Source organism: Parasteatoda tepidariorum, chromosome 6, assembly GCF_043381705.1.
Source record: "Parasteatoda tepidariorum isolate YZ-2023 chromosome 6, CAS_Ptep_4.0, whole genome shotgun sequence".
In the NCBI taxonomy this organism is placed as follows: Eukaryota; Metazoa; Arthropoda; class Arachnida; order Araneae; family Theridiidae; genus Parasteatoda; species Parasteatoda tepidariorum.
The window spans coordinates 2,301,710-2,314,673 of NC_092209.1; the positions used below are offsets into that span (position 1 = coordinate 2,301,710).

At 31.1% G+C, this 12,964-nt stretch overlaps 2 protein-coding genes across 2 annotated transcripts in view; one reads left to right on the forward strand and one right to left on the reverse strand.

The window, feature by feature from the left end:
- Window positions 1–12,964, reverse strand: part of LOC107444531 (bridge-like lipid transfer protein family member hobbit) — a 105,902-nt gene that overhangs the window by 24,324 nt on the left and 68,614 nt on the right. The window contains exons 40-42 of the mRNA XM_016058688.3: window positions 12,487–12,653; window positions 9,797–10,090; window positions 703–953 (exon numbers count right to left, since the gene is read on the reverse strand). Of these exons, the coding sequence (XP_015914174.1) occupies window positions 703–953; window positions 9,797–10,090; window positions 12,487–12,653 (712 nt within the window). The remainder of the gene's footprint in view (window positions 1–702; window positions 954–9,796; window positions 10,091–12,486; window positions 12,654–12,964) is intronic.
- LOC139425865 (uncharacterized) lies at window positions 8,020–9,269 on the forward strand (the record flags this gene model as incomplete). Its single annotated transcript, XM_071181905.1, is given in 1 exon segment — window positions 8,020–9,269. A coding segment is annotated over 1 exon segment (598 nt), but the record flags the coding sequence as incomplete, so codon positions are not given.

Here is a 12,964-nt window from a genome sequence, read left to right on the forward strand (position 1 = left end):
GGGGGGGGGGGGGAGAGAGGTAGATATGAGTGTCTCCGGAATTGCCCGAAAAAATCTGGCCACCCTATATATAATAACTAGAGACACTGTTGAGTAATATTACTTTTCGTTCATTCTCTCTCTTTTTATTTTGGTTTGCTTGATTTGCGACATTTCAATCATAAATTGACAATGTTTAACTATTTGTTTTTTCAACAGTAATTTTGAAACATTTCTATTTGCATTTTAAATTCTTGTTATTTTTAATAGAATACAATGACAACACATCAATTTTGAATGCTACTTTAATAAGAATTTTGAATCACTCATTTAAGTAATTACTTTATTATGAAACACCCTATTCGCAAAGATATCATTGTAAATCGATGAAATTTTTTAAATCCTGATGTTTTTAATAGAACAATAGTATTACACAACAAGCGCATTGAGTCAACACGCTTGGTTCGCAACAATTAAATTGTAAATTCACCTAGCTTTGATGATAATTTACATTAGCAGTTATTGCTTAGGATTTCTACATATTCTTCAGAGTTCTAATTTAAAATTTACTTAAAAATTTTTTCTTTACGCGAATTAAAGAAGTCCCAATTTTGGAAGTTTCCAGATTTTAGTCTGAAATTTTGAGGATTTACTATAGTTGATATTCCTGCAACTAAACTAATAAAACGTTTTATGTGGAGTAAAAAGAAATGAAGATTGCACCTTATATTCTCTTGAAGTACCAAAATGGGTTCTCTTTGATCCTCCACCGAGCATAGCTGGAGCTGGAATCTCATGTACTGCAATCGATTGGTGGCCTCCTTCTTCCTGGGCTCCACATAGAGCAGGAGGTTGTTGACCAGATCCAGGATCATGGCGTACTGGAGGGAGTTGGTGCAGATATCTAAGTCATGGTGCGTGAGGGTGAAACAATCCACTCCCACCTCCTGTTCCCACAAGTCATTGTCTTCTGGCTACAAAATAATAATCTTAGTTTAAACAGTGGATAAAAATGGAGTTTTCAAAACCCAAAGGCAGAACTAGATCACTTGACTATTTAAAGGCAAAACTAAAGGTCGCCACCAGCTACAGGAAGACTAAATATAATTAATGGCAAATCAAAATTTGCTTGCTAATTGCCATCTTTTTGTCCAAAATTAACACCATGTGCATCAAAACGTGTACTTTCAACTTTTCTAATTATAGTAGAGCGCCGATTATCCGAACCCTTATTATCCGAACTATGTCTGAATTTGTTTTTCTTTTCAAGTTTAGAATACTCTTTACCTTATCGACAATTTTTCTAAATTTAGAAGAATAAATAATATCCACTACATTTAATGACCATATTTAATTTACAACCTTTTTTAGCAGTTCTTATAGCAGCCATACATACATGTATTGCTATGCAGTTAAACCTACATACCCCTTTAGCCCTCTTCAACTGAAAATTATTTTCCAAGAATGTGAGCTTCATGTTGACCGTCTAGAACGTCAAAATGATGTTGATCCAGTTCAGTTGATTTTTTTAAAAAGAATGAGGGCTGCTCAAAAAAGAGCATCTTCTTTGACACAAAAGTCTTTGCTAGATTTCTTTTGCAATGGAAAATAAAAAAAAAAAAGGTTTAAATCAGTAATTGACAAAAAAAATTATACAAAGCTGTAATATGATTTAAAAAATTCGAAATGAAAAAAAGGAAAAAAAAAAGAAAGTAAATAAATAAAAACGATTTAAAAATTACAGAAAAAAACTTTTAAACATGCCAGAGCTATTTAAAATAGCACTGCCAGTTCTAAGCCCGGAAAAAGTGAGAAAAGGGAAGTTAGGGCATAAATAATAATCATTTAAACTAGATTTTAAGCAACTTTCCATCTATCCGAACTTTTCATTGTCCGGACCACGTTCGGTCCCGAGCAGTTCGGATAATCGGCGCTCTATTGTATTTATAACTAGTGGGCTAAGACCCCTGTTTCTGCTGCTCACCAACCCCGATGATTGCTTCACAATAATTGTTGTTTCTTGGCAGAAAACAGTTTTCTACTAAAAAATTATTTACTTAACATCTATGTACGAAAAGGAATTCTGTTTGCCTCCACTTCCCACATCCAAATTTTATTATCTTTTAGTATTATTAATATTTAGATCTATTGGTAAATAAAAGTAATTTTTCTAAGAAATCATTTTTTAAAATAACATTTATATTGTTATAACATTTTATTGTTCAAACAAATTTGATGAGTTTACAACCATAATTTAATATTTTTGCTTATCAAACTGGCGGATATATTAAATACTATTTTTGCTTGCTACTCATTGTGTATGAAGCTGATCGTTAAGTTCTAAATCATTTAACAATCTCTTTAACTGTAATTTAAAACAGTATATTAATTTTATTTGCAGAAAAATAATAATTGTAAAAAAGGGTTAATAAGATTAGACCACCTTTCTAAATAATTTTATCGTAAATGTAGCGCAGAATTAAATAATAATAATAAAAAAAAATACAATTAATCTTAGTTTTAAACTATTGAATTTAAGCGTAATAATAGCAGTACAGAAAATAACTTTAAATTAGGGATACAAAAATATTTATAGAAAAACAACACCTTTATGATTTATATCAATTTTATGCTCATCACAACCAAAACAATATGAAAATTAATGAGGATAACTGATTCCTACCAAGTGATTTTCTGGCCAATAAAAATGCACAGACAACAATGGAAAACTGTGATATCATCATTAGATTTTTATATATAGTAAGACATAGGTAAGCTGTTATTCTCCCTGAAACATTCAGGTTATTTTACACTGGTTCAAAATTTTAGGCGGACTGATTTTGGTTATCAAAGGCTTCCTTAGAGTTTAAGTTTGTTTCATATTTTAAGATAATTTCTCTATTATGATTACAATTATTGGTTCAAACCCTAAATTTGATTAGCTGAAAATTTTATATAAACTTACTAAGACAGGACAGGAAAATTTGTTCTTCATTTTAGAAATGAAAATAATAGTACCAACCATGTTTTGAGAAATGCTTTACATTAACAATATCAATATTTTTTTAAATACCGTAATTTGGCAGAGATATGCCACAGGATTTATTTAAAACCTTAAATTTTGGTATGGCATATCTTATGGGGAGGTCCACCTGGTGATTTTATTTTACCTCAAGCTTGAAAATTCTGTTTTGTCATATTGATTCTCCAAAATTTCATAATCCCCTTCCTTTTTTTTCCTTTTGAGGCATCTATTTTAATATTTTAGGATAGATATTTTAATCTAAGGAATTAACTAAGGGGAAAAACATGTGGCAACAATGTAACAATAGCTGCCGCTCTCAACCAAAGAAGCTGTTGAGGAATTCCCCTCATGAAACTATCCCCAGAAAAGCAGTATCTTCAAAGATCTCCACAAAATTACGATAATTTAAAATTTTCAAATTTTGAAAACGTGACCTCATCTTTTCAGCAGTGTCAACTATTAAAAATACTACTCTCACCAGTAACAACATTTCCTAATTTTAACCGATATTGCCTTTCATCAATTGATCTATTACTGTAATATCATGGTTAAAATCAAATAGGTGTTCACATATGAAACATTGCTAGTCAGAAGTTATAAAATACATTTAAATTCAAGCACAACAACAACAAAGCCCAGCAGGCCTCAGCCGAACATATCCTCGACTGCTTGGGCCTTTCCAAGGAGGACTTATATGCTTCTCCACTTCTTGTAATCGACTTTTTGAGGGTCAACAACCTACTGGATCCTGTCTGACTTCGTCAGACAATTAGAGGATAAGAAACAACAACAACAAATTCAAGCAGATAATCAATACGCAATATCTCTTTAAAAGCACACAGTGTTATTTCACGAATATCATGTGCCAACAAGATGCAAGATAGAATTTTTACTAGATAAATTGGCTGCTATTGGCAATCAATTAATCAATAGCACACTAAAGTTCTAACATGTTCAACAGTTGTATTTGAAGTGACTTTCTAGGGTATGAAAAATAAAATTGAAATTTAATTTTGAATGCTATAGTGGAAAAGTAGTTATATGTGTTAAAATGAAATAATATAATGGTCTGTATTGTCTGTAGTAATGAAATAGTCATTGTAGTAGTCGGTTGTATAAAATCGCATTATTATGATTTGAAACCATATTGATTACAATTGTTTTAAGAGGGAAGGTTTAAGACTCGAGGATTATCCTAGGTTACATAAATGGAAAAATTGCTATTTATTAAAATCAATGAGTAAAAAGATTATATCAGTTCAAATTCTTTTGAAAATTATGGATATAGTTTCCTCAGGATTTAAGATTTTAACAAAGAAGTATGAAAATGGATTTTGATATTTATATATACATTTTACAGCACTAGGGATCATTGAGCGTGTAAAGCTGCGAGCAGATGGCACTGGCGTTAAAATTCGTCGTAAGACTTCTGAGTTACTACTTCGAACTGATTTTTACGCCTAAGCTTGAAAAAGGAATGCCATCCAATACGTTGAATGAGTTAGTTTATAATGTTGTACATAGATGGCATCACAAACGCTGACATAGATGGCAGCAGTGTTGTCCTTAATATAATCTCTTATTTATAATAAAATATTTAGTCCAGTTTCAGCCTTTACTGAGGTATGTGGTTATATTTCTTGTGACCTCCATGCATAAATTATTGGGTTAAGTCTTTAGGTTATGAGCCCAGAATGGTCCAAGAAATTTATAGCTAACATTTATTAAGTTTAATATATTTACCTATTTTTATATTCTTTGCTAAATTTCAGAATTAAAGATAGATAAATTATGATAGCATGTGTTAACACATGGTTAGGCTTAAATGCTTAACACTTAAATAAATGTTGTTGTTTTTCTTTTTAAACTTAGTAACTAATTTAATTTAACTATGTTTTAATAGAAAATTTATTATTTTATAGTAATATTTTTTAATAGCTTAATTTAAAGTTAACAAAGAAAAAATTATCATGCCAGGGGGAGAAGGTTCTTTTAGCCATAAAAAATTAACTGGGAGGGCAAATTATGCTGATTGAAAGTTTGCCATGAGAATGCACTTAATCAAAAGAGATTTATGGGATTATGTTGAAGGGAAAAAGGAAGATGTAGCTTTAGATGCCAAAGCCTTGTCATACATAGTTGAAGGGGTTAGTGAAACAATTTTTAATGATTTGAGGGACTTATCTAGTGGCAAAGAAGCCTGGGAAATATTATCAAAAACTTATGATGATAAAGGAATAACTAGAAAAGTGTCTGTAATTAAAGAATTGGTTAACACTAAGTACACAGATTGTAAAGACATGTGTGACTACCTTCATAAAGTAATTTCAGCATATCAGCAATTAAAATCAACAGGAGTTAAAGCAGATGAGGAATTAATAGCTGGAATAATTTTAGCTAACTTACCTGATAGATTTGAACCCCTTATCATGGCTTTGAAAAATTGTGGGGAAGTGATAACTGTAGATAACGTTAAAACTAGATTAATGGCTGAGGATGATAAACCTAATTTTGATGGGAATTTAGATTAAGCTTTTCTTAATGAGAAGTTTAAAGGCAGGAATAAGTTTAAGGGGAAATGCCTCAAATGTTATTTTGCTTGGGCATAAAAGTATAGATTGTCAAAGACCCCCACGCCAGAAAAATGGGTATGATAAATTTAACAAAAAGGGCCTACTTCTAGTAATTTAACAAAAGTTACTTTTGCTTTCCGCCCATTTCTAGATAAATGTAAAGCCTACTTCTAGTAAGACTCCTATGAAGGAAGAAGCTTATGTAGCAGGTATCTATGTCGCAAATTCTAATCCAAATCCTTGGTGCATGGATTCTTGTGCTTCGTTGGGCTTCGTTGTATCAATGGGCAGAAAGCAAAAGTAACTTTTAATAATTTATTGCATGCTTCAAAGCTAACTGCACACTTGCTATCTATTAAGTATTTAAACAAAACTTTTGGGACGGTTACTGCACAAAGCTAACTGCACACTTGCTATCTATTAAGTATTTAAACAAAACTTTTGGGATGGTTACTACCTTTACAGGAGAAAGATGTTTTGTTTATACGGGTGATAATTTAGTAGCTAGTGGAACAGGTGTCAGTGATAGATTATATTTAGATATTCATAATGATATGGCTTTAATTACTACTCAAAACTCATCAAATGAAATATTGCATAAGAAAATAAGTCATTTAAGTGAAGGAGGGATGGTTAGATTGCAAGGTATGGTTGAGGGTTTCTCTTTTAATGAAAAAATTAATGATTGTATACCATGCAATAAAGATAAAATGAATAAACAACCATTTCCCTAGGGTAAGGCTAAACAAGCAAAAGAATTGTTAAGGTGCATAGTGACCTCTGTGGACTCATGAGTGTTTCATCAATAGGGGGTTCTTGGTGCTTTTTAAGTTTCATAGATGATTTGTCACGAATGACTTTTGTTTATTTTATAAAGAATAAATTTGAAGTTCTTGGAAAATTCAAAGACTGTCAGGCATATGTAGAAAGACAAACTGGCAAACCTATTAAGATTTTACGTTCTGATAATGGGATGGAGTATGTTAATAATGAAATAGATAGTTTTCTAGTTTCCAAAGGGATTCAGCATCAAAAGTCTATCCCTAATACATCGGAGCAAATGGGGGTTGCTGAACGCAACAACAGAACACTTGTTGAGCGAGCTCGGTCTATGATGGTGGATGCCCACCTTGGCCAGGAATATTGGGCTGAAGCAGTTGAAACAGCAGCTCATTGTAAAAATATATCTCCAACCATTGCAGTTCCAAACATGACATCTTTTGAGAAATGGAGTGGTGAAAAAGCCAAACTTGAAATACTTAAGGGTGTTTGGGTGTCGGGCTTTTGCTCATATTCCCAAACAGAAGCGTTTAAAATGGGACGTGACAGCTAGAGAGTTAATGTTTGTTGGGTATTGTAAGGATAGGAAGGGCTATCGTCTAATTGATCCAACTAATTATAATATTGTTGTAGCCCGAGATGTACATTTTTTGGAACATGATATGTATCATGGCAATAACAGTGACAAAAGCTCACTAGAGTTCAGTGATGACTCTATATTCAGTGGGAGCATTGTTGATTTTAACAACACATCAGATAAACTCCAAAAAGATGATAATGTTAGCTGGGGTGATAATGAATTAAATTTCCAAAATGATATTAACACAGGTAGGGATGACATTAATGGCTTAAATAGAGGCGATTTTGTAAATAATAATGAGAGTAATAATATAACTGTTGATAATGACATGCAAAATTAACGCCTATAGGAAGAACAGTTAAACTTCCAATTCGTTATCAAAATTTTGATACCAATGGTATGCAGATTTGCAAATGCCAAATTCAGATCCTATTTGCTTTGCCAATGCTTTAGTGACAATAAATGAACTTCTTTCTGAACCTAATACTATTGGTGAGGCACTCAATGGTAGTAATGCCAGGCATTGGAGAGAATCTTTATGTGAAACAATAGCGGGCCACATTAAAAACAAAACTTGGGACATAGTAAATAAGCCTAAAAATAAAAACATTGTTGATTGCAAATGGGTAATCAAAATAAAACTTTATGTTAATGGAGATATTGAAAGGTATAAAACCCATTTAGTAGCTAAAGGTTTCTCCCAGATCGAAGGAATAGATTATACAGAAACGTTTTCCCTAGTAGTTCGTTATGTAACATTAAGAGTTTTGTTGACTTATGCAGTTATTTATGATTGGGAAATCGATTAAATGGATGCTGTTATGGCTTTTGTTCAAGAGACACTAAATGAAGAAGTATATATGAAAACTCCTGATGGGATAAGTGAATATTACGAACAAAATTTAAACGGGAAAGTTCTTAAACTTAATAAAGCTCTAGATGGCTTAAAGCAAGGTGGCAGGCTTTGGTATCTGACATTAGAAGAAGGCTTAATTGAAATGGGATTTATTAATTTTTAGCAACTCAGTTCTTAAAAATTTAAAGAAGAAGCAACTAAGTGAAAGATTTGAAATGAAAGATTTAGGTGAAGCCAATTATTGTTCAGGGATTAAAATAGATCATAATAGATCAGAAGGGTCCATTAACCAAAATCAAACCCAATACGTTGAGCGAATGCTTAAAAAATATAACATGCATGAGTCACATCCAGTTCCAACACCACTTGATCCCAATCAAGTCTTTACAAAAATTCAACTTAAAAATGATGAATATAATAAAGCATCTGATTCTGGAAAGGAAGCCCAATCTGACAATGAAGGTGGTTCCAATAAGGCACAATCAGATGATGAACGTTCCAATAAAGAACAATCAGATGAAGAAGCAAAGGTTTCAGGCTCTGACAGAGAAGACGTGTGCCACGAGATGACCATGAAACTGATGATGGAGGAGAAGAAGACGGTAAAAGACGAAAACGTAAGAAAGATAGAGAATCCAAGCAAAGGAGCAGAATTGTTTCTAAAGCAACTATTTCATCAAGTGAGGAGTCTGACCGTGGAAAAGAAAAGTCTAAAAGAAAAAGGAAAGCAAGTGCTAGCGATATTAGTCAAAGTGATGAAGACAGTGGGCCTAAAAAGAGGAAAATTGCTTCTGATAGTGGAAGTGAAGATTCTGTCAGGGTAATGCAAAATCTAAAAGAAGAAAAAGAGCAAGTGATGGCAGTCAGAGTGATGAAGACAGGTCAACCAAGAACAAAAAAAAATGTTTCAGATAGTGAACCGAAAAAAAGAGGAGAATTACATCTGACAATAGTCAAAGTGAAGACAAAAACGCACCAAAAAAAGAATAGGATTGCTTTGAACAGTGGGAGTGAATCTGATAAAAATGATTGTGGGCTATTTAACAAAAACTGTAAATAGAACTAAGCATGAACATTGTGAAAAAATTAATGGGACTAAAATGATTTATTTTTTCTGTGCATTTGTTATTTTCTTTTAGTATTCCCAAAAATGTAAACTAAAGTGGGAGTGTTGAATGAGTTAGTTTATATTGTTGTACATAGATGGCATCACAAATGCTGACATAGATGGCAGCAGTGTTGTCCTTAATATAACCTCTTATTTATAATAAAATATTTAGTCCAGTTTCAACCCTTACCCAGGTATGTTGTTATATTTCTTGTGACTTTACAATATTATACTAATAGTCCTTACAATATACCGCATTCTTTTTATTTACATTTCAACGAATTAAACAGCAAAAAATATCAAACGGTGATATTTCAAACAAATATAGCCAAATAAAGGATAATACTCAAAACATGGCAAACCTTACACTTTTTCTATGCTGTATTAATTTCGTTAAATTTGTTTTAGGATCACGACTTGTTAGAATTCGTAAATTATAGGAAACTTTTAGGAATGGTAAAAGTATGCCTAACTTATTACACTAATTCACAAATTATAATAATAAAACTTCATAGAATATTAAACCCGTTCACACATCGCTTCGTAAGCTGAGGAATACACCGGAAGTTCAGTTATAGAAAGCTTGTTATTCAGCCAACCATCCATAGCAATAAATCCTTTTGTATACACCACTCTAATTCCTTTGGGCTTCGAACATCAAAACATCGGAAAATAGAAAGATTTAGTTATTCAGATAAGAAACAAAAGTTTTTCATTTTTTTTAAACATATCCCGAATAAAAATTTGCTTTTACAAAATGGCAATGGTGATTTTAGCAAGTTTTGATATTGTAACAATTTTGTTGAAGTAGATTTGAGTACTGTGTACTTAAAATAAGTTTTATTTTGTGTAATTTCGAACAATCTGCTGTATTAAGACAGAAAGAGATAATTACTAGTGGAGGAACTTCTTCCAGATTGCTAGGATCCACATTTTCTCCAAAACTGGCATAGTAGAATTGGCATCCACATCTTGAAACAATTCTTTGGAGCTGTATGGGGGCAGAGTCAGGATCTGATGTGGCCCCCACAGTGCTGCTCACCACACCTCCAACACTGTGACCACTGCCAACGAGGTCAGGGAGGTCACTGATGATCATGGACTCACGCTCCTCAATATTATCTAGTGACAGCCACATGACGTCATCTACGGATGAACTCGGAACACCGGCATCCACAGTTGCATAGTACTGAAAAATGACATCCATTATAAAGTGTTTATGAGCAAATACTAAAAAGGTTTAGTTCTTTTTATATAAAATAAGTAAGGAGAGGAATAAAACAGAAAATCAGCATATCCCCAGGTTACTTTTGTTTTTAGACAATTTAAACAGAACTTAACAGCAACAAAGTACCATGCATTTCATTTTTATGTTGCTGCTGCTAATTTGCTCTTTAGGAAGAATTGTTGTATAGTGATCAATGCATTTATTTATAAAGCTGCAGATTAAGGTTTAATTCTCAAGTTGGGTAGTCAGTAGCAATCTATTTAGCAATTTATAAAAATAAACAATTATATGATGAGGACTTAAGACTCTTTAAGTTATTTAGCACAAGAGATGAGTTTTGACCCATTTTGAAACATTGAGCTTGTGGGTATGTAATTAAATTTCGTCAATTCTTTTTTAGATAAATAATGTTTATTCTTCCTGTTAACTTATACAAAAATTTCAGGACATTTAAGGACACTTTCTTTTTTTTAAAAGGAATTTAAGGCCAACTTTCAACCTTGTATACTGTCTGAATTAGAAGTGTTACTGGTATTTTATTGACTTAATAGAAAAATAGCAATTACAAAATTACATCACCACACTGAAAAGCAAAGCAAAATAAATAAACAAAATTAATTTTAAATTTGAATGTATTTTAACAAGAATATTTCAGTATGAACTCATGATTTACTCTTAACTATTAAGCCAGTTTTCTGTTAAGCGCTCATAACATTTGTAATGGGCATTATTTTATAAATTGTCTTGATTCTCGAAGATTTCCTCTCTATATATCTAGATTATACTTACAGCTCTTCAGTGAACTTATACAAAAGTTTTAAAACAGAAACTTCATGGGAAAAAATTTACATAAAAAGAACTTGAGTAAAACAAACCAGTATTTACAATACAGGCTAGAAAAAAAGAATAGGCATTGACATTTTTTAAAAGTATTCATTTTATTGTAAAGTTAATATATTTCCAATTAACATTGTTAAATAAAAATTCGTTAATATCAGTTTGAAGATGTAACAGAGAAAAAGTCGAATTTTGGAAAGTGCTTAAGTTTCCCTTCATATAAATTTAAAAAAAATTATAATTATAATTAAATTGATTAAGAAAAACAAATTGTAAGAGAACAAAAGAAACATGAATACAAAACAGGACATCATCTGGGAACAACCTTCCTGATTAATGTATGAGCCTTTCTCTGAATAACTCTTTAACAAAACAACAAATTGTTAACGGTTATTAACGGAAAAGTCCTCCATACAGGGTGCGTAATTTTCATTAATTTTTTTTAAATAGGTACTCTTTAAAAACTTTTTAAGCACTGAAAAAATATTTTTAAACACTTTTTTACATAAAAACTATAATTAAGGTTTGTGTTTTTTCTTGTTGTTTACAGTTTTTCATTCATACACCACTCTACAAAAATTGATGAAACACTAAGTTTTTGAAATTTTTTTTTAAAATTTTTAAAAAAAGGCGAGTTGTTTTATAACTTTAAGGGTGTTTAGATCATACGATTTTTTGTACTTAACATAAAATTTTCAGCGATTTGACGAACTGGCAATAAATTACGAACAAATTAAAGTTTTTTTTTTGCACATTCACAATCAGAAAATATAGCAATAACTTGTAACTTGTCATGATTACTATGGTTACTAGATGCTAAAATTGCATAATTCGTAAGCAAAGCTTGAATATTTATAGATATACCAACATTTTTATAAAAATATCTTTTGTCTTCGGTTTTTAGCTATAATTTTAAAAATATTCTATAAAGTTAAAAAAAAAAAAAACCATTTGAATCAATTTTTAATTATAACAATATTATCATTTTGAAATTTTAAAAATTTAACAAGATATAGGCACTTAAATTAGTATTTTCATACAGCGCTAGATATATACTGGAAAATATTATAAATTTTTTACCCATAATTTTGCAGAGAATCGTATTTGGTAACTTATAAAAAAAGTTTGATTTGAAAATTTCAAGCAAATTTAGCATAGAAAATTAAGCACTTTCTACAACACCCAAATGAGAGAGCACATTAAAGGGCTTTTAAAAAATGAAAATCAAAATTAAGCACCAAAAAGTACTTTTTAAAAAATGCTATACACCTTGTCATAAAAATGCACGCAGGGTGTCCCCTTATGAAATCCAGTTTTGCATTTATATTTCTTCCATTCTTTTACAACTTACTTTTCCATTTAAATTTAATTATATTTTTCTAATCTTTTTATGAAAAAAAATATTTCTAACATAACATTATTAATTGTTTATAATAACAAACTATCTTAAGAAGAGGTAAGAGTAAAATAATTTTAATTTTCAACTTAAAATCTCTTATTAAGCAAGTCAATCTTCTCACCTGCATACATTCAAAGGATCCCACCCACGTTGTCTTAGAGACGAGAGATCTGTTCTTCCATACAGGCATGTGCAATCTCTGCAAAAGTTTTGCTTTTGCAGCACTCACAATCACATAACCAGATGTCTCACAACCTCTCAACATCACCTGACTGTTCACCAATTCAACTGAAATGAATTTACAATCAGGTTGGTCTAAAAAACGCAATAAAAAATTTTATAACTTAAGCAGCCTCACAGAATAGTGTTTAACTATATAATGCCTGTATGTGACAAACATATTTTTCTTTTTTACTTTAAATCCTTACTTATTTCTAAGCAAAAAAAATAGCTATCTTCAGGCTTTAAATTATCTTAGTTTACTAGATGTGAAAAAATATTTCACTTGCAGAAACAGAGTTTGCATGCTAAAAAAAATGCTTTTCTATTACATTAAATTATTTTTTCAAAATAAAACAAAGCATATTAAAACTAGAAAA